At 53.9% G+C, this 18,334-nt stretch overlaps 2 protein-coding genes across 5 annotated transcripts; both read right to left on the minus strand.

The window, feature by feature from the left end:
• Positions 1–3,631: 3,631 nt before the first annotated feature.
• Positions 3,632–5,446, minus strand: NRN1L (neuritin 1 like). 2 transcript variants are annotated; one of them, XM_031458230.2, is made up of 3 exons: positions 5,016–5,446; positions 4,128–4,239; positions 3,632–4,008 (listed from the first exon to the last, which is right to left on the minus strand). In XM_031458230.2, the coding sequence occupies exons 1-3, from the start codon at positions 5,107–5,109 to the stop codon at positions 3,723–3,725; spliced, it is 492 nt and encodes a 163-aa protein (XP_031314090.1). In that variant the 5' UTR covers positions 5,110–5,446; the 3' UTR covers positions 3,632–3,722. The 2 variants fall into 2 exon arrangements, with proteins under 2 accessions (XP_031314090.1, XP_010977565.1); XM_010979263.3 differs by having other exon boundaries at positions 4,128–4,260.
• Positions 5,447–5,511: 65 nt separating this feature from the next.
• EDC4 (enhancer of mRNA decapping 4) lies at positions 5,512–16,680 on the minus strand. Of its 3 annotated transcripts, none has more exons than XM_010979265.3 (29): positions 16,413–16,680; positions 13,879–14,035; positions 13,357–13,468; positions 12,955–13,054; positions 12,501–12,690; positions 12,247–12,394; positions 12,054–12,158; positions 11,609–11,718; positions 11,443–11,526; positions 11,255–11,350; positions 11,057–11,159; positions 10,777–10,957; positions 10,612–10,684; positions 10,424–10,515; positions 10,161–10,348; positions 9,941–10,074; positions 9,695–9,848; positions 8,961–9,394; positions 8,771–8,875; positions 8,534–8,686; positions 8,412–8,448; positions 8,108–8,285; positions 7,839–7,994; positions 7,620–7,735; positions 7,363–7,528; positions 7,091–7,277; positions 6,778–6,997; positions 6,250–6,413; positions 5,512–6,040 (listed from the first exon to the last, which is right to left on the minus strand). In XM_010979265.3, the coding sequence occupies exons 1-29, from the start codon at positions 16,495–16,497 to the stop codon at positions 5,848–5,850; spliced, it is 4,221 nt and encodes a 1,406-aa protein (XP_010977567.1). In that variant the 5' UTR covers positions 16,498–16,680; the 3' UTR covers positions 5,512–5,847. The 3 variants fall into 3 exon arrangements, with proteins under 3 accessions (XP_010977567.1, XP_010977566.1, XP_064345116.1); XM_010979264.3 differs by having other exon boundaries at positions 10,161–10,360; XM_064489046.1 differs by lacking the exon at positions 16,413–16,680 and adding an exon at positions 16,167–16,332 and having other exon boundaries at positions 10,161–10,360.
• Between the last annotated feature and the right edge of the window lie 1,654 nt (positions 16,681–18,334).

Genomic DNA, 18,334 nt, shown 5'->3' on the forward strand with positions numbered 1-18,334 from the left:
CCAAATGTTTCCACCTTAGGTTTAGGCAGACACTGTGGATAGTAGGGAGAAAGTTTCTAGATTCAAATTAGGGTGGGAGAGCGCTTTATAGTGCCAAGTGGGGGATGTAGTGCATTTCAACAGAGGTTTCTGAAACTCCGCAAAGGATCGGTTTAAATTAACAAATCTATTAAAACTGCAATTAAAATAATTCAGACAGTCAGCTGTGTTGAAGCTTGAGGATCGGTGATATTAGTTTGGGCCAGCTTTGGCGTAACGGTTTTTTGTCTGTTTTAAGGGTTGTTATTGTTACTAAATATAAATACATCCTGAGACTGCAAAGCAAGTAGATTAAAGAAAAATTGTTACCATTAACGATTCCGCTTTAGATTCATAATTATCTCACTACTTTGCCCAGATTGCAGGGTGGAGGGGAATAGATGACTCAAGAAATAAGGAGATTGTAATCTCCATTCCATCTTCCTCATTTCAGTCTGTTCATTTATTAAAATCTTTATTGGGAACTTCATATATGAAATTGTCTTTAACTGACTATAAGATAATGTTATTTTTTAACATTTTTTATTGATTTATAATCATTTTACAATGTTGTGTCAAATTCCAGTGTTCAGCACAATTTTTCAGTCATTCATGGACATATACACACTCATTGTCACATTTTTTTCTCTGTGAGTTATCATAACATTTTGTGTATATTTCCCTGTGAAGATAATGTTATGTTTTAACCCTAAAAATGTATTAACACCAATAAAACACCACCTGTTTTATGCAGTAGGGTTTCAAGAAAGATTTTATTTAAAAAAAAAACCTAAAAATTACTTCCATATATCTAGTGTGATTAAGGGAATGGACTTAGGGGCCAAACAAACTTGGGATCATATCCCAACTCTGACACTTCCATAGTTATGTGACCTTAAGCAAGATATCTCCCTTCCTTAAGCCTCATGTTTCTTATCTGTACAATGGGGATCGTAATTTTGACCCCACAGTTATTGTGAGGATTGAAAATAATATAGAATCCAGGGTTGATGGGGCTTAGAAATCCACACAACACCTCTACTTTACTGACATTCAGCAAATTAATTCAAGAAATATTTATTGAGTCCTTGCTATGGGCAGGTGCTGGTCTGGGCTCTGGTGAAGAACACCAGACCCCAAGATGGAGAGGTATATTGATGCAGAAGGGACTGGGTTCAGGACGTCCAGCCCCCAGGCTCTCCCCTGAACAATAAGCTATTCCATGTCTGCAGAGCTGTGAATGTGAGAACCATCACCATGATGCTCTGGCCTGGGCAGCTGTGTCTAGCTAGGGCCCAGTCCATTTGGCTGTCAGCCCAACCCTCTCCTCCAGCTCTGGGATAAAACAGACAAAGCTCTTAAGCCCCTGGCCAGAGAGCAGATTCTGTCCCCACCCCCATACACAAAACACACTCCAGGTCACTCATTTCCAGGGAAGAGCAGGGACTTAGGGAGCAAAAACCAGGGGAAAGTAGGTCACAGCAGGAGGATTGGTAATCTCCCTGATGGCTGGCCAACACAGTCAGGCCCCTGCTTCTGAAAGCAGGCTGCTCCTGGCCATCCATCAAGAATGGCTCTGGGAAGACTTTTGGAGTTTGGAGCCCTGGCACCATCCCTCCCAACAATATATGCCCAGGTTAAGGGGGCTGTGCCAAGAAGACACGTTCTCCAACTCATTCTCAGTCCAAGCTCTTGCTATCTGTAACAGTTTCTATAAAAATAAGTTCTATTTTTCATTCCACACACTCCCACAAGTGCACTCTTTGTATCCAGCCCTAGCTTGGGTGCTAGACACACAAACAGGACCCTCAGGGAATCCACAGTGGGGAATTCTGACCTGGACCCAGACAGTAACAAGCCAGTGAGCCAGTGCTCAGTACTGAGGCAGGAGAAAGTCCTGGAGCTGTGTGTACCTGAGGCTTCTGATTCAGCTTGGAGTCAAGGTTAGGGAGGAGAGGACATTAAACAAGAAGTAGGAGTTCACCAGGAAGAAATGGGGAAGGATAGTCTGAGTACAGAAAATAAATATGTAAAGATCTAGAGGAATAAAACTCTGGCCTTCCCTTCTGGAAGATACCGATGGTCCAATGGGGCAGATCTGGGAGTGTTTGTCTCCTGAACTTTCTCCTTCAGGTGATGTGAGAAGATGGTTAATGAATGGTTGGCAGAGAGAAGCGGGAATAAAAGTACAGGTGAATGAAGCACAGGAGCAACGATAGGGCAGAGAGTGAGTTAACTGAGGTGTCTTAGCTAACCGGAATGGCAGGGTGTTTGGGAAGCACTGATGAAGTAGGGCTCCCACATATATGGTTGGAAGTCTCTGGAGGCACCTGTCACCCTAGAGCCTAAGAAATGGTCCTATCAGGCCTGATTGTGTCCTGAGAGCAACAGCCTCCCAGCATGGGCTTTAGTGTAAACCTGGCCTGCCAAGTTCTATACTAGCTCAACCCCTCCCAGCTGATCCCTTGGGCCTCTCTTATAAAGTCCTCTCCAACTCAGCCCCACTTCTCCTCCACCATTTGTAAATCTTGCATCCTTACCTCTATCACCACCTACTGTCCTCCTTCTCTGAAGCCTCCCCTTACCCCAAGGACTGAGTAGGTAGATCACTCCTCTGTGCTCCTACAGAGAAGAGTTGAAGGAATAGACTGAATAAACTGTCCTACATACAAACACAGCTGGCTTATGTAGGGTCTTGTAGACAATGGCAAGGAACTTAATATCAGGATCAATTTGTCAATTTAGAAAATAGAAAATAAAGAGGAAGAAGGGAGAGTAGAAGCCAGTTAGGAGGTCATGGCAGTGCCCACAGAAGCCGTGGCATGGTGGCTTGGAAGAGGGTCCCAGCAGTGGTGGTAGAGGACGATCAAGAGGGTCTCATCTTCTCTGAGGCCTCCTTCTTCCGTCAGGATTTTGCCCATGTTGATTTTTGCTCTTCCTCTCCACCAGGATGAACAGGGGCTCTGTACACAGCACACACTCATTCCGTGCTCATAGAAAGTCTTCTGGGATTGTTTTTAATTCATACTGCTCAAAGAACAAGCTTGTGGAGAGCAAAGGACAGAGGAACCCTCATTGTGACCCATTTCTACAGCTCCAGCTCACCTCAGGGACTTGAATGTAGGCTCTAACAGGGTCTCCCCACCTTCTGGAACAGACTACCCTCAGATGGACCAGGACTCCAGAGAAGGAGAGGAAAGAGCACTTAATCTGAACTGTGTCTTGAAGGCTAAGGTGGTAGTTCAGCAGAGGGAAGAGGAGGTGAGAGGATCAGGAGCCTGGATGATAGTATGAACCTGGGGATAAGGGGAGGGACACTACCAGGGGCCAGGACAGGAGGAACAGGCAGAGCTAGGAGTGCCAACCCAGGAGGACAGAGAAAGACGTGCATTCCTGCACATCTCTGGTCACCACCAGGACTCATGGAAACTGCTAGCAATGGAAAGCTCTGCCCCACCCCTGGGAAATGAGTGTTTGTGAGGAGTAAGACTGAGTCCCCTGTGGCTGCCTACCGCCCCACCCGTCTCTTCCTGAGGATCATATTCTCTGCCCCAGCCAAGTGGCCACAGCCAAAAGAAAGGAAGGAGATTAATACAAATATAAATACCTTTAATGAAAGCCAAGCACACTCTGCAGAGCCCCAACTGCAGCCACTAGAGCAGGGCTGGGGGCAAGGGCGCTGCTACCTGACCAGACTGGACTGGCTAGGCCAGGGGTCCCAGGAGGCAGGCAAGCGCCAGAGCAGCAGTCAGCAGCACCGGCGAGGGGGCCGGGGTGAGTGCAGGTGCAGCTGCCCGCAGCGTCTCCTGGTTGGTCTCGGTGCCAGCGCCTCGCTCCTGAACACGCACAGGGGTGCCACACAGGGTGTGCAAGTTATCTGGGTGCGGGGCCTGGTGAGCTTCTTGCTGTAGTGACTCCCACACAGCGGCTGCTTCTTCTGGGCAGCCCAACAGGACTCGAGAGGCACAGTTGTGGAAGTCATTCCAAGACCTGTTAAGGGTGTGGGGTTAGGGGAATTAGGTGGGGTGAGGGGGCTTTGGAATGGGAAGAAAGAGGTTCAGACCCCAAGGGTGGCAGGGTTGGGCTACTGCCCTTGCACTTGCCCATACCTGCAGACGGTCTCTAGCTCGCCTCCGCGGCCCATGCTGTCCCCCAAGCGGATGAGACATTCGGCAAAGCCCTGGTATATGGTGTCACAGCGGCCTGGGCCTACAGTGGCTGCTGCCAGGGGAGATACAAGGACTGCAGGTAGGGATGGAGAATGGTTGATAGAATGATCCAGCGAACCCGTCTTTTCCCCTCCGCAACCCCCAGGGACTTGTTTACCAGGGAGCTCTCTGGGGATATGACTCAGCGTGAAAGGGATGCCCCAGGGAACTAAGAGGCATATCTAGGGACCACCTGCCTCAGCCCCCTTCTAGGCAGAACAAGACAGGATAGGTGGGGGTGGAGAAAGTGGATGTCATGTCCTAGGGGTTGGCTCTTCTTCCGAGCTCCTGGACCCTAGGAGTGGTAGGAATGTTCCAAATGAAGGAGGTCATGGTGAAGGGGGTCAGGCGGGCAGGGCTCCCAGCAGCATCATTTCTCTGCAGCCTAGAAAAGCTTTGCTTGGCCTTTCCATCTTGCCCCCAAAGACAAGTGTTTTTGGATGGGTAGGGAAGGATAGAGGGTGCTGGGATCCAGGCCTGACACTAACAGAGGACCTCAGAGATCCCATGGTTGGTCTGGGAGTCCTGCAACAGTCCAAGTCTCCCCTTATCAGAATGAGGGCTGCAGAAATGAGGGGTCCTTCCCCCAAAACTAGGGTTAAGTTCACACCCCTCACTTTATAACCTGAAGCCACTGGCACACATTATCCCCTCCCAGGAGCCCTCTCACCTCCTCTCCACCCTTTCTCTCAGCGCTCAGGAAGGCTGGGCCTCAGCTCCCACACAATCTATACCCAGCCTGGGGAGAGAATGTGCAGCCCGGGCAGGGTCCAGCACAACGGCACTCACCAAAGGACGGCAGCAGCAGCAACAGCAACAGCCCCAGGGCACGGGGCGGTTGCTGGCGGTGGCGATAGGGGCAGCAGCAGCAACAGCGCATCATCCCCAGCTGGGAGCCTAGTGCCAGAGCTAGCAGCTTGGAGTACAGCCCTTCGGCCCAGCCCCCGAAAGAAGGGACTGTGATTGGATGGGAGTTGGGGGCAGGGCTCCAAAGACAGCTGGCGGCCCCGCCCCCAGCTCCCAGCTAGGCAAAGGATGAAGGGAGGGACTCCAGAGAGGAGAACCCAGGGGCACAGGGTGGTGCTGAGCTGATCCCAGGGCCCTTGCCTGAAATATGGAGACAGGAGGCCTGGGAAGACAGCTGTGTAGATGAGTGTGGGTGTCCAGGCCCCTGGCGTGGGTTGGGCTAGGCCAAGCTCCACAATGGGAGAAGGGAGGGGGCAGGTAACAGAAGGCAGTTATCAAAGTCACTCCAAAGACACATGAAAAGCACACATGTACTCCATTTTATTCCAAAAGCATTTAATTGAATTTCTCAATGTTTTTCAAAAACAAAAAGATCCAAATTGGAGGTAAAAAGGAACATGGAAAATTTAACACAAGTGATGTCACAATCTCGGGGGTCATGCTCCAGGCATGGCAGAACCCAAGAAGGCACAATGCCCACCCTGGGCCCAGCCTAAACCTGCTGGCTACCACAACCTATAGACCATAGCCAGTGCTACCCCTGTCAAACACCCAAGAGGTGGGAGCCTGAGCAGGTAAAAGGCAGACATGACCCTGCTTTGGCCTAGGCCTCTCTGCTGGCCTTCAGTGCCATCCCACCCCTGGGTAAGGCAGGCTAAGGGAGGCTAGGGGTCATAAGGCCGTGCAGCATGAGGCTGAGACGCCGGGCCGCTTTGCCAAGTGAGTTGTGTGGCTCGGCCTGCAGGAACTGGAAGAGCTTCTGGCGCACCTGGGCCATGACGGAGCCCATGTGGTCCCGAGTGATGGGGTCACTGTGGTCCAGGTGCATCACAGCCTCTTCCAGGTAGCTGGGGGTGGAGGAAAGGGACAGGCTGCAGGTGGCCTCCAGCAGATGGAGTGCCCCCTGGTGGCAATGAGGCAATGGAGGCCTCAAAGCCTGAGACGGGCAAAGTGGATTGTTGGAGAAAATCAGGGAGGGGTGTCAGGCAGGAGTAGGAGTCTCTGAACTGCTCTCCCACCTTGATCCGAGCCCTAGTCCCTGACTACACCCACTCACCTGAGCTTGAGGTCAGTTCGAGTGCCAAGGTCAGAGGCCAGCTGCTGGATGAGTGACAGGAGTACAGGCTGGGAGAGGGGGCAAGGTGGCTGCCCAAAAACCTGGCCTGGGTCTACAGTTTCACACACGTACAGCACCAGGTTCAAGTCAGCAGCAGTCAGAGCCTGAGTAGAGAGCAGCTAATGTCAGGATGAGATGCCTGCTTGTTGGCTATGTGGCCTGGGAGAAGATGACCAAAGAGAAGAGTTCTAGGGGATCCAGAGGGGGAAGCCCAGAGAGACTCTGTAGGGCTGTTATTACTCTAAGGGATTAGGAAAGGTTTCTTGAGAAGGGTGGTTATGAAGCAAGGTGGGTTGAGGAGGAAGAAAGGGATCCAGCATCCAGGCAGAGAGAAAAGCAGGCAAAAGAGAACCAAGAAGAGTCAGCTGGGGCCTGACCACCCAAAGCCTAATGGGTAGAGTGGAATGTATCATGTGTGGGCCTTGTCAGGAGACACTTGACCCTACCTGTGCCTAGTGCCTGGCTTACCTGCTGGAAGGCCTGATTGAGGTGGCCCTGCTGCAGCAGCTGCAGGATATGGGCTTGCTGGGCTTGGCAGTCGAGGTGGGGAGCAGGGACGGGTGTGCCAGCGGCTGAGCGCATAGCCTGCATGATGCTAGAGGTGACGGCGGCCTGCTGCTCCTTGAGTGCCACACTCACCTCACCCTTGACAATGCGCTGTACTTGTGCTAAAATTGACTCCTGCAGGCTGCAAAGCCAAGTGAAGGGAAATGAGGTAAACAGGGAGTCTGGTCTGGGCCTTTACAAACCCACCACCTTGCCCAGTGCCCTGCCCACACACCTGCCCACAGCCACATGCAGCTGGTGCTGCACCTCAGCCCGAACACTACTAGACACGGTCGCCGCCATTTGCTCAGTGGCCCCCTGCAGTGTGCTGACCAGGCTCCGCAGCTGGGCCAGCACAGGCTCTCGTGCCTCCTGCTCACGTGCCTTTCGGCTCTTCATGTGGCTCTCCAGCTGCTGCAAGTCTGACAAGTGACCATGGGATCATGAGATGGCTGGTGGGGGAGAAGGGATAGCTCCTCCCAGCTGGGGGCATATGACCGCACTCACATTCCTGTGTGCCCAGTCGGAAGCTATCATTGATCTGCTGGAACATGGCCTGGCAGCTCTTCTCGAAGGCGGGCAGCACCACGCTCTGGAAGGCTTCACGGTAGGCGGCCTGCATTGGCCCCTGTAATGTGTCTGCAGCTGCTCGGGCAATGGCATCTGTCAAGTTCTGGGCATGGAGGGAGGGACTCAGTTGAAAGCCTGAGCCCAAGCCCAGGCCCACCAACCACCAACCTCCCTCATCTTAGGCCCTATAGCACCTTGGACTTTAGCAGTTTGGAGATGGTCTCTTTCATGCTACCCTCCACGGCTGTGAGCTTTGTGGCCACTGAGTTGCTCAGCTGGCCTGCCATGGGCTCCAGGCTCCGAGAGACACCTGAGGTAGGGTGAGAATAGAGGTAGAGCCATGAAAGGAAGCTTGACAGGAAGGGGGCCCCACTCCCATGTGGCCCACCCAGAAGTCTCCATGCAAAACTCACATGGAGGCACAGTCTTCTTGATCTCATCCCGTATGCTGCGCTCCAGCCGTCCAGCCACAGCTGAAGACAGAGCTTGGGACAACTGTTGCGTCAGCTGCTCCTGCAGCTGCCCACCTCGCTGCTGCCCCTCAGCCAGTGCCCGCTCTAGTCGCCGCTCTGCCTTGTAGCTAAGGAATAGGCCTAGAGCAAGCCCCATAACCCTTTCTAAGCCAAGAATGCTGCTGTCACCCCATCCCTATGCCATGCTGTGCCACTGCCCACAAGGATACGCTCCTGCTCGTGCCGTGACTCTAGGGCACGTTCTACATGGCCTGTGACAGTGCTCTGCAGACCTTCAAGCTGGGTGCACAGACGCTGCAGCAGCTCCTCTTGGCTGTGCCGCAGCTGCGCCAGCTCTCTCTGCTGTTCCCAAATTAACGCTGGCCAGTCCTCAGGGATTTCTGCCACCTGCCAGGAGCACCACCATCACATGATGCCTGCCCCACTCATCCCCACACACCAGACCTGGGGATGGCCCAGATTCCCACTCCACCCTCACAGGCAGGAGCCAGAAGCAGGAAGTTGCTCACTCACCTGGTGCTCTGTGAGCCGGGATCCCACTGATGAATCCCTGCCATACATGAGAAGCACCTCAGGCCATGTCAAGCAGGCAGCCTGGTGACCACCCCTCTCCCTGGCCCCAGGACCCCCCCTACCCGTCATCCTTTTTGCCCTTTCTCTTGAGCTTGGGTGAGGCCCGAGGGGATCCCTTGGCCTTCCAGTCCTTGGCAGGAAGACGCGGAGTGGGAACTTTGGTGCCAAAGCCCCCTGCAGCAGAAGCAAGGCTGGCCACCTCATCATCGTGGTCACTGTGGGAAGGGGAGGGAGAGGGCTAGGCACCTACCCACTTGCTAGCCCTCCCTGTGAAAGGAATGGTGTGAGGTGGTGCCTACCTTTGCTCGGCGCTGGCGTCCTGGCTGTCATGTTGCTGCAGCAGGTGATAAGGTGGTCGGTGGAAAGCCAGGCTCTTGTGCTTTTCCTGGAGGCCATTCCTGGGGCTGGAGGGACAGGCCAACTCAGCAGTGGATGACTCTATCTGAAGACCCTACCATCAGCACACTTTCCCCCTCCTAAATTCCTCACCTCTCTGCCAGGCTGCTACAGGTCTCACGAGTAATGTCAGGTGCCGTAGGCCAGACTTGACTGTCAGGGGCTGTGGCCTCCTGGGTCAAGGCTGCCTCCAGGAGGGAAGGGGTACTATGCCGATCCACATCCCCAGGGCCTCCATCCAAGTTAAGCTGGGGGCCAAGCTCGGGCCCCGGCCGGGGCCGTGGGGACAGAAGGTGTAGTGCCGAGGCAGCTGAGGCCATACTGTCTGGCTCTAGACCCTCAGAAGCAGAGGAGCCAAAGCCACGGGACAGTGCCTCAGATGCAATCTCAGGGATATCCTGGGACAGGGCAGTGGAAGCTGAGGAGATAACATCGGGGGAGCGGGTGCGGCTAGGGGAAGCCTGAGGCAGCCCCAGGGGCTCCACTTCCTGCAGCTCCAGGGATAGTGTAGAGGCGGCAGTTGGCACCTGAAGTGGACCGAAGATAAGAACTTAGGTGGTGGGAAGTAGGGACAAGGGGAGTACAGAGACAAAGCACTAGTATCTGTAGTGATGAGAGGTGGGACAGCAGTGAAGGGTGATGCACCCAGGAGGAGAGGTGGTGAGGATGGAGAGGCTGAGGATCTGCCCTCCAGGGAACATTGGAGGCTGAGATGACCTCAGGGGAAACATGGGCCACCTGAGGCAGAGCAGGGCTAGCAGAGAGGAGACTGCCGCCAACCTCCCCGCTGCCATACACCTGCACTTCACACACACCCACACACGCACCTGCCCAGGCACTTTGGGAGTCAATTTGTCGGCCGGACCTGGGAGCAGGCTGGGCAGGAGGCTGCGTGGGCTTGCCTGCAGGTTGCTGCTGCTGCTCATTGTCAGACCACCATCCAACTGCAGCTTGGGGCTCAAGGTCAGTTCCTCAGGTGGCCTGGTGGCAGGAAGGCTGAGGTGTAAGCAGCCAGACCTTGGCACTACCTGGCACCAGCCCCTGTTACCCACTAACTCTGACTCTCACTTCACCTGGACAAGGAGGGGTCCACAGCTGAAGTACTGCCCATGGCAGACACAGCTGTAAGAGAGGAGCTGCTGCTGCTGCTGCTGCTACTGCTGCTGCTGCTGCTACTGCTGCTACTGCTACTGGGAGACGCAGTGATCTGGGGAGATGGGAGAACAAGGGCCGTGTCTGTGAGAGGCATTCCCAGTCCCCCAGCCCTAGCCCCACACTCCTCCACCAGCACACCTGCTGCAGGGAGGCGCTGGGCGTCATGAAGGCGTCAGGTGTCATCAGCTTGGGCTTGGTCTCACTGCTCAGACTGAGGAAGTCGGCAGGTGCAGGCAGCTCCACAATGCGTCGGAGGTCAGGCTGGGAGCCATGAGTGGCCGACCCTAGGCCCTCAGAGCCCAGTTCAGGCTGAGACTCTCCAAATGCTGTGGGGAAAGCTGCCACTTGAGTCAGATCTCAGACCCCGGTGAGAACTTGCTTCCCTCTCACCTTCAACTCACCAAAGTCCTCATGGGCAGGGTGTGTGGGGAGTGGGGCCACCACATCAGGGTTCAGCTGTGGCTGGAAGCGGATCTGCACGTCTTGCAATGCCCTGCAGGAAGAGCAGGGGGAGAACAGAAGAGTCATAGAGTCAGTAGGGTGGGGAGGGCACAGACAGGGCAGAGGTGGGCCTCCTCAACACACTCACTTAGTGTGTACACAAAAGAGCTTGATGAGCACACCAGCTGCAGACTCAATGGCACCGGCTCCGTGGATCCCATCTGCAAGGACAGTGTGGACAGCTAAGCCCTGGCGCTCTGTGCCTCAGCACTCCCCTATATCCAACACATATCCTTGATCCTGAGCAGCTCACCAGCCCCTAGGCTGTCATTCTCCTCCTCGGCAGGCAGCACCTCAGTGTGCCTCAGCCGGCAGCGACTTACAACCTGGATACCGAAGCTCAGCACAGGGTGGGTGAGCAGGAACTCAGAGATGGAGCTGAAGCAGGCACGGCCCTCCTCCTGATTCTGCAGCAGCTCCATCACGTAGAGGACCTGCATAGGCAGTGCGTTCACAGCTGACCTCAGGGGCACACATACCCTTCCCTCCCTGATAATACCAGCTCTGCCCAGGGTGCCCCGAGTGCAACCTACCTTCCGTTGTACATCGCTGAGAATCAGGTATTCTGCTGAGAGATCCAAGCAAACCTTGAGGCTGGGAGGCACACTCACTGAGTTGAAGATATCTGGGGAGAAGCTGGTGGACAACAAGGCATGAGGAATGAGACTGAGAGGGTAGATAGAACCCATATCTGCAACCCTGCCCCTGCCCAGACCCCAGCCCCTGCTTACCGAATGGTCTGCAGGCAGGTCCAGGACACAGTGCACCACATCTTCAGCTCCCGATTTTGGTCAGCGCCAGTAATGAGGAACCTCCAGAAAGGGACCCTGCAAAGCAACAAGACACTGAGTGGCTGGCTGGGCCCCTGGTGGGAGCTCAAGGTCTAGCCCACCATCCACCTGCCTGCCCACTCACTCACTCAGGGTCCTGTTTCTTGTGGTTGTCACAGAACAGGAGGCAGGAGAGGGGCCGCCCATCATGAGGCTTCCACTCGTGTAAACACCTGTAGGCAGGTATATGAGGGGCCTGAGTGGGTGATCTGATTTCCTACCTGGGGGGGCCCAGTCCCTCAGGCCGTGCCTTACCTTGGCTCATCCTGCCCCTCAATGTAGATCTGCCAAAACTTAACGAAGCCATCATGGCTTGCGGTAGCCAGGACAGTCCCATCGGGTGAGAGGGCCCCTTCACTCAGGCACTGGGAAGAACCCAAAGAGGCTTGCTTTGCCACCTGACTAGAGGTAGGAGCAAGCCTTTCTCAGGGGAGGATGGTAGTGAGCTAGCCTGACCCACAGTGGATCTGCCTGTTTGTGTGAAAGACTGAATGAGTGGGAGTGCTATAGAGAAGACCTGGACCCATGGGGTGCAGCCAGGTAAGGTACAAGCTCCATAAGAAAGGGTCACTTTGTGCTCAGAGTTCCCAAGGGCAGAGTGCTAGTAAAGCTGCCTAGGCAGTTGTGGCTACAGGGAATAGAGGAGGGACATAATGGGGTTGGGACAGGAGGGCAGAAAGGCAGTCAGCTGCAGGCTTACTGTGCTGTGGCCTTTTACCACGATGAAGCCCTGCTTGATTTGGCTGACATCCACAGGCCAGGTGCTGTGGCTGGAGCGGAGCATGTCCAGGTCCCATACTTCAGCCTGGCAGGTACAAGGAGGTGAGTGTTCAGCCCATGCCCACACCATGGCTGCTCCATCCCTTCCTCTCCTCCACACCCAGCCCCCTCACCCGGTCCTCATGTAACAGGGCCACCGTTGGGCTGCCCTCCTCACAGCAGTCCTCACTCTCTTCAGGGATGAAGGGGCACCAGATGATCCTGCGAAAGTGGTTCAGTGGCGTGCCCTCTGGCTGTCGGATATGAACTAAGATCTCTTCTCTGAACAGGGTGTTAAGGGCTAGCCAGGCTGATGATGAAGTGTGTCTGGCAGATTGAGTTCTGCCCACCTTGCTTCAGTCCCCCACCCAACCCTGGGAAAGGATACTGAATTTTGCCATTAACCAAAGCTAAGCGCCATACGAACAGGTTGCCTGCCTCATCCAGACAGGCCAGCTGTGGGGAATTGACGTGTGCAAAGGCCAGATCAGCCACACTGCCTGTGAAACCTTTGAGCAGGGTCCGCTCCGAAGTGCTGACACTGATCACCCGCACCATTGCTGAGCCGTTGTTGGCAGCTGGAATCAGGAGAGCCATAGACCGTGAATAAATATCCAGGCCCAGGCAGCAGCAGAGAAGCCCTGCCCTTGCCTGTCTCTCTGCCACTACAAGTCTTAAGCTTGGTTTTCTCTCTTGGCTCCAGAAGGCCTGGCAGAAGTGAGGACAGCACAGATAAGCCTTCCATTACACCACTAAGGTCTGAGTGAGCTGAATGGCCTGACACTGGATTTGCATCTCTGGGGCTTCTAGCAGAATACCTCCTCCCCGCTGCTCCTACTCACCCCGAATGGCATAGGCCAAGAAGGAGTTGGACACAGCAATCAGATTGCCATAGTAGTATTTCTGCTCCCAGTCATACTTGGCGACGGGCTGGATTTTCACCTGAGAACCAAGGGTGAAGAAGGTCATAGAAGCTGGGGGCTGAGGCAGCATTCCTGGAGCTAAGGTAGTCCTCAGCATCCCTGGGGACAGTAGAGGCCACATGTGTGAGCCCAGCCACCCATTCACAAATCTTGGGGCCAGATTCCCACAGAGATTTGACAGCCAACCCTGGCTTCCTGAGACTGGGGCACACTACTGGTCTGTTAGGGTAATCTCCATAGGAACTGGCAGCATAGAGTGCGGGAGGGACAGCCCAAGTGTGCCCCCATCTATTATACATGCCATGACATCCTGGTGCCCACCTTGTTGCTCCCCCGTGCCTTGCTTGAGATGCTAGAATCACTGCTGGCCACAATCTCCACCTCCTTGGCCAAAATCCCGATGCAGGTGGAGCTGTCGTCTCCTGAGAGGCATCTGGGGCAGGGGTGCACAAGTTTGACTCTTGTTCACCCAAAATCTCAATGCACAGGGTTAGGAGGGGGAGAGGATACATCCACTCTGGTGAAGGTGTCAAGTCCCAGATGCCCAGCTCTGCCTGGCCCACTGGTCCCCAAACCCACTGTTCCCCTTGCTCACCTCCCTCCTTGGGAATGGCCCTACTTCCATGCTAAATCAGGAGCCCATACTTCAGATCCAGGCCAAGCCCTTGAGCTTGTCCTTGCCCCTCATCCTAGTGCAAACCCAGCGTAATTATATGCTCTACCCCAGGTCATCTAGTGGGGAAGCAGAAGAGGCTGCTGGACCCTCTCTCCCAGTCTTACGACTTCAGTTAGCAAATGCCTCAAAGACCCCATCACCACCACTGCTATCTCCCAGACACTCACATGACTTGCTTTTCCTGCAGGTTAATAGGTGGCATGGCCCGGAGACCAGGCTTGTTTGTTGAAGTACCATCACCTGAGCAGAGGGGGTCTGAGACCAGGAGCCCATTGAGATCGCCATTGTAGGCGTTAGATGGTCGCTGGCTCTCTGCACTGGGGCCTGGGGACAGAAAGGGCTACTCTGATAAAGTTGTTCTACCTGCCCACTGGCCTCTCCTCCTGAAGAGCTTCATTTAAGAAACATGAGAGGCTCTAAGTGAGGCATGCCAGTGGGGAAGAGGGCCCTTTGTTCAACTCTCATTTCATAAAAACTGATGATGGACCCAACAAAGGATAAGCATGATGCTCTTCTACCTGGGGGTGGGGGTATATGTCATCAAGGATCCTCTGAGGCTAATTAATATTCAGGCCCAGGTTAGCACAGGAGGACTCTGCATACTTGAAGGAGGGCGTGGTCAGACTTCACAGAGGAGGTGCCATCAGAGCCAGTGTGGCTAGGACACACAAACATAGGAAGGATGGAGGGAAAACAAGGCTGCAAAGATCTCAGGTATGAGGCTGCAGTGCTTAGGTTATCCCTGTAGTAGAGAGTTTTAAATGGGAAAGTGACATGGTCTGCTATGGCCAGAGGGTTGACTGCTCAGAAGTAGCACGCAGGATAGTTAAGAATCCAGGTAAGAGACACCAGAGCCTAGACCCAAAGCAGTGGAGTGGTTGGAGAAGAGAAGTTAGGCTCCTAAGGCATGGAAAGACATGATAAGACACAGGAGTATGAAAAGACATAGGAGTATGGGGGGGGTGGGTTTAGCTCAGTGGTAGAGCATATGCTTAGCATGTATGAGTTCCTGAGTTCAATCACCAGCACCTCCATTAAAAAAAAAGAGCGAGAGAGAGAGAAAGGAAAAAGACTGCCTCACACAGAAATGGCTCAGAAGCAGCCACCCTGGGCAGGTAAATGCAAGAGGAATGGACATGAAGGAGTTGGACAAAGTGTAGAGAAATTATGGGGTAGGGTGTGGAGTCAGGACACACAGCATTTCAGTTCTTTACCATCAGAGTTTCGAGTCACAAAACAGTCTGGGGTCTGACATGCTCCTCTGGTGAGAGGAGACCAGTAAGGGCTACTTGGCAAACAGGGGAATCAAGCACCAATCAATAAACAAGGAGTTAAGAGGAAAGACAAAAGGCCACTTCACTTGTAACAGATCCCCTTAGCTGCTCAGGGGTAAGCTGACCACTCTCCCTCCCAAGCAGGCTACTATGAGGACAAACAAATAAGCTACACAAGGTTACCCATGCCAGGCTCTACCAAACCTTTTTGGAGTCTAGCATGCACAGCAGCTAATGAGTATAAGAGGTCCAAGCCAAGCTCATGAGTAAAAGGAGCACACAGTCCAGGCCTAGGGAAAACGGCTCAGTGGTTTCAGGCAACAGATGGATTTTCTCCAGGACTAGAGTGTAGCTAAACCTTAAAGTGGGCAGCAGTGCCTGCTTCCAAAAGGAGCCAGTTTGGGCCTTCCAGAAGGTTTAAGAACAGGGTCTGAAGAAACACTCTGGTTTCTGCACACCTACACCACCATCACCAGCCAGTCTCTCAATCATTACAAGTTTTCACAGGTCCTTGTACCTACCAGGAAACTTTGGTTCCTTCACAAGTGCTATTTCTTTGTTGTAGAATGTCTTTTCTGACACCCAAAACCCTGTTCATGTTACAAGACCTAATCTAAACATTGTCTCTTCTGTTAGATCTGTTCTCAGGCACTCTCCAGCCCCTACCCCACCTGTCCTATCCCCATTACAGTAGCAAAATTTCTCTTGTTCAATGACAACAGCATTATATTACACCTCATTAGCTCTGTGTGTCCTGGGGGCTCCTTGAGGGCAGGAGCAGCTCTGAGGTACCACTGCAAACCCAAGTAAAGTTTAAATGAATGGAAATAAATGAGGGCTTGCAGATGTTTGTAGCCTAATCCAATCAGGACTGTGCAGTCTGTGATTTGCCTAAATCCCAGAGAGGAGATGGAATTGGGGTTGGTCACCTTCCTTCTGAAAATCGGTTTCAGAACCGCAAGCCTGGAGTCTGTATTCAAGCAGGAAAGGCAAGTTGCAAAGGGAGATCTGTGGCTCCTCAGCAAAGCCCTAGGTCTAGACACCGAACACGGCATACACAGCCCTGACTGGGCCTCTCAACTATGGCAAAAGGGTGGGGAACCTGGGCCAGTCCTAGGAACATTAGAGACTTTGGGCCAGGACACCTGGGAGGCTCTGCGGATTCAGAGAAGAGGCCTCACCTTCAGCCAAGATGCTGAAGGACGAGGCAGAACGGCCCAACCCCGGGATGGGGAACAATCGCATCCAGGGGGTTGAGCCCTTTGGGAAGCAAGCTCAGGGATTTGCCGCTCCGACCCTCGTCTGACCTCGCCAGCCGGGATGATGCAGAACCAGTCCTGAGGGACCCGAGAGCCTTGAGGGTGGTCCAAACACGAGCCACCCTTCTGCTCGTTCGCCAAGGACCCACTCCCACTGTCCTGGCTCACCCCCCGCAGGCCGGTCCAGCTTGAGTATGTCCCGCAGGTGCTGCGTGGCGTCCTCTATGTCGATGCTCGCGCAGGAGGAGGCCATGGGCCCAGCCGCGGGCGCCCTGTTCGCGCCGCGTTCGTTTCACTGCCGCCGCGCACCGTCCAGCCGTGCACAGCCCCGGCAGGGCCTGAAAGCCGGACGCCGGTCACTACACTCTGTCCACCCGAAGCTCGCAAACCGCCGCCCGAGCCGCGTCCCCGAGCCCCGCCAACCCCACCAACCGCCTCCACTTCCGGCCCGCCCGAGCCTCGGCTCCCGGAACCTACGCGGGGAGGAGAAGAAAGGTTCCGGGCTGGGGGCGAACGCTTCACTCTTCATGGAGCCCGCCCCTACCGCGGTCCCTCTCCAGGGTTGGCTGGGTCGGGGAAGTTCTCCAGTTGAGGCAAACCAAATGTCCACTTCTGGACCGCCCAAAGTCAGGATACCTCGCCGGGCTCATGTCCATTCCCAGAGGATGGACTCATGATGGGCCTAGGACAGGGTCAATTCGGTTGCCCAGGCTGAATCCCTCAGATACCCTAGAAACAAGCTGAATTGGCAGAAGCTTCGGCTTCCCTTTGGGAATTGGGTCGGTGTAATCCAAGGCTTAAGAGGACCTGCAAAGTCATGGGACCAGAAATCCAAGGGCAGAGGAGGTGGTCCCACCACAAATACATTGTTTCCCAACGTCCCCCAGCACCCCCTCGCACGACCAGGCACCCTCAGGCAGAAAGAAAGAAACCAGTTTACAAACATCTCTTTATTGCAGACATTTCAGGCACAGGTACATGGAAGAAGCTGCATTGCAGATTTTATACAAGGTGGTTTAAGAGGCAGCAGACAACTACCTCTCTCCCCAACCTCCACCCCTCCAAAAATACTGCAGCCTAGAAATCAGTCCCACTGAAATCTCCTGAGTATGCTGTCCTTTCAAACAGCACATCATCCAGCCCTGTGCCCAGTGTAGCCAGGGAACCTGTGGAGGTCTGAGGAAGTCCTTGGTTTCTGTTCATAGTGCAGGAGAGAAGGGTGGGGAGTGGGTGTAGAAGGTCAGGCAAAGCTGTGGTGTCCTCACCAATCCTAAAACCTTTAACAGGGCACCAGTCCAAGTCCTGGGTTTGGTTCTAGCCCGTGGATGCTACTTTGCGACCAGTTTTACACTACCAAGGCCTCAGAACTAAAGGGCTAGATTTGTACTAGGCAAAGCCTGTCCCCCAAACTGAGGAGAAATTGCTCCAACACCTAAGACTTCCCAGGATTTGAAGACAGTGTGAAGGTATGAGTGTGTGTGGCAAGGGAGGGAATAGGAGCTCTAGAGATGCCCTGCAGAGGTCTCAGGGGTAAGATATCCTAGAACCTGAATCCCTCAAACTCAGATTACTTTCTAAATCTAAATCTATACTCCAACCCAAATGGGCTTGGCTCTGTGGGCACTGGAGGCTGGCTGTTTGAGGCACTCCCCTTTGCAGGTGGTACAGGAAATGAGCTGCTCTCTGCTGGCTTGGCATTTGTGGGACACAATGGATGTGATCCTGACCCTTCTGTGGATAGAAGAGGTCCCTCTCCCTCAAACCTCTGCTCATACTAGGTCTTGCTGAGCCCTCAGTCCAGGAGGCATGAACCTAACGGGTCATTTTTGCCAAGGCTTCTCCATCTTCTATAGGATTATGGAGCATCTCACATGTCATTAGCGCCCTGACCCTTCCCAGTGGAGAGGTAACAGGAGGTATCAGAAGTGACTGTAGAGACTTCAGTGCAAGGGAAGCTTTAGGCTAGACCTGAATTCTCCCTGTCTGCAGCTCACTTTCCCAATACCAGGTGGGCTGGAGAGGGGAACACTATGTCCTACAAGAGAAGCTAGCTGAGAGTACTGTTTCAGCATTTTCTCCTTGCAACAGGT

Source organism: Camelus dromedarius, chromosome 9, assembly GCF_036321535.1.
Source record: "Camelus dromedarius isolate mCamDro1 chromosome 9, mCamDro1.pat, whole genome shotgun sequence".
NCBI classification, from domain to species: domain Eukaryota; kingdom Metazoa; phylum Chordata; class Mammalia; order Artiodactyla; family Camelidae; genus Camelus; species Camelus dromedarius.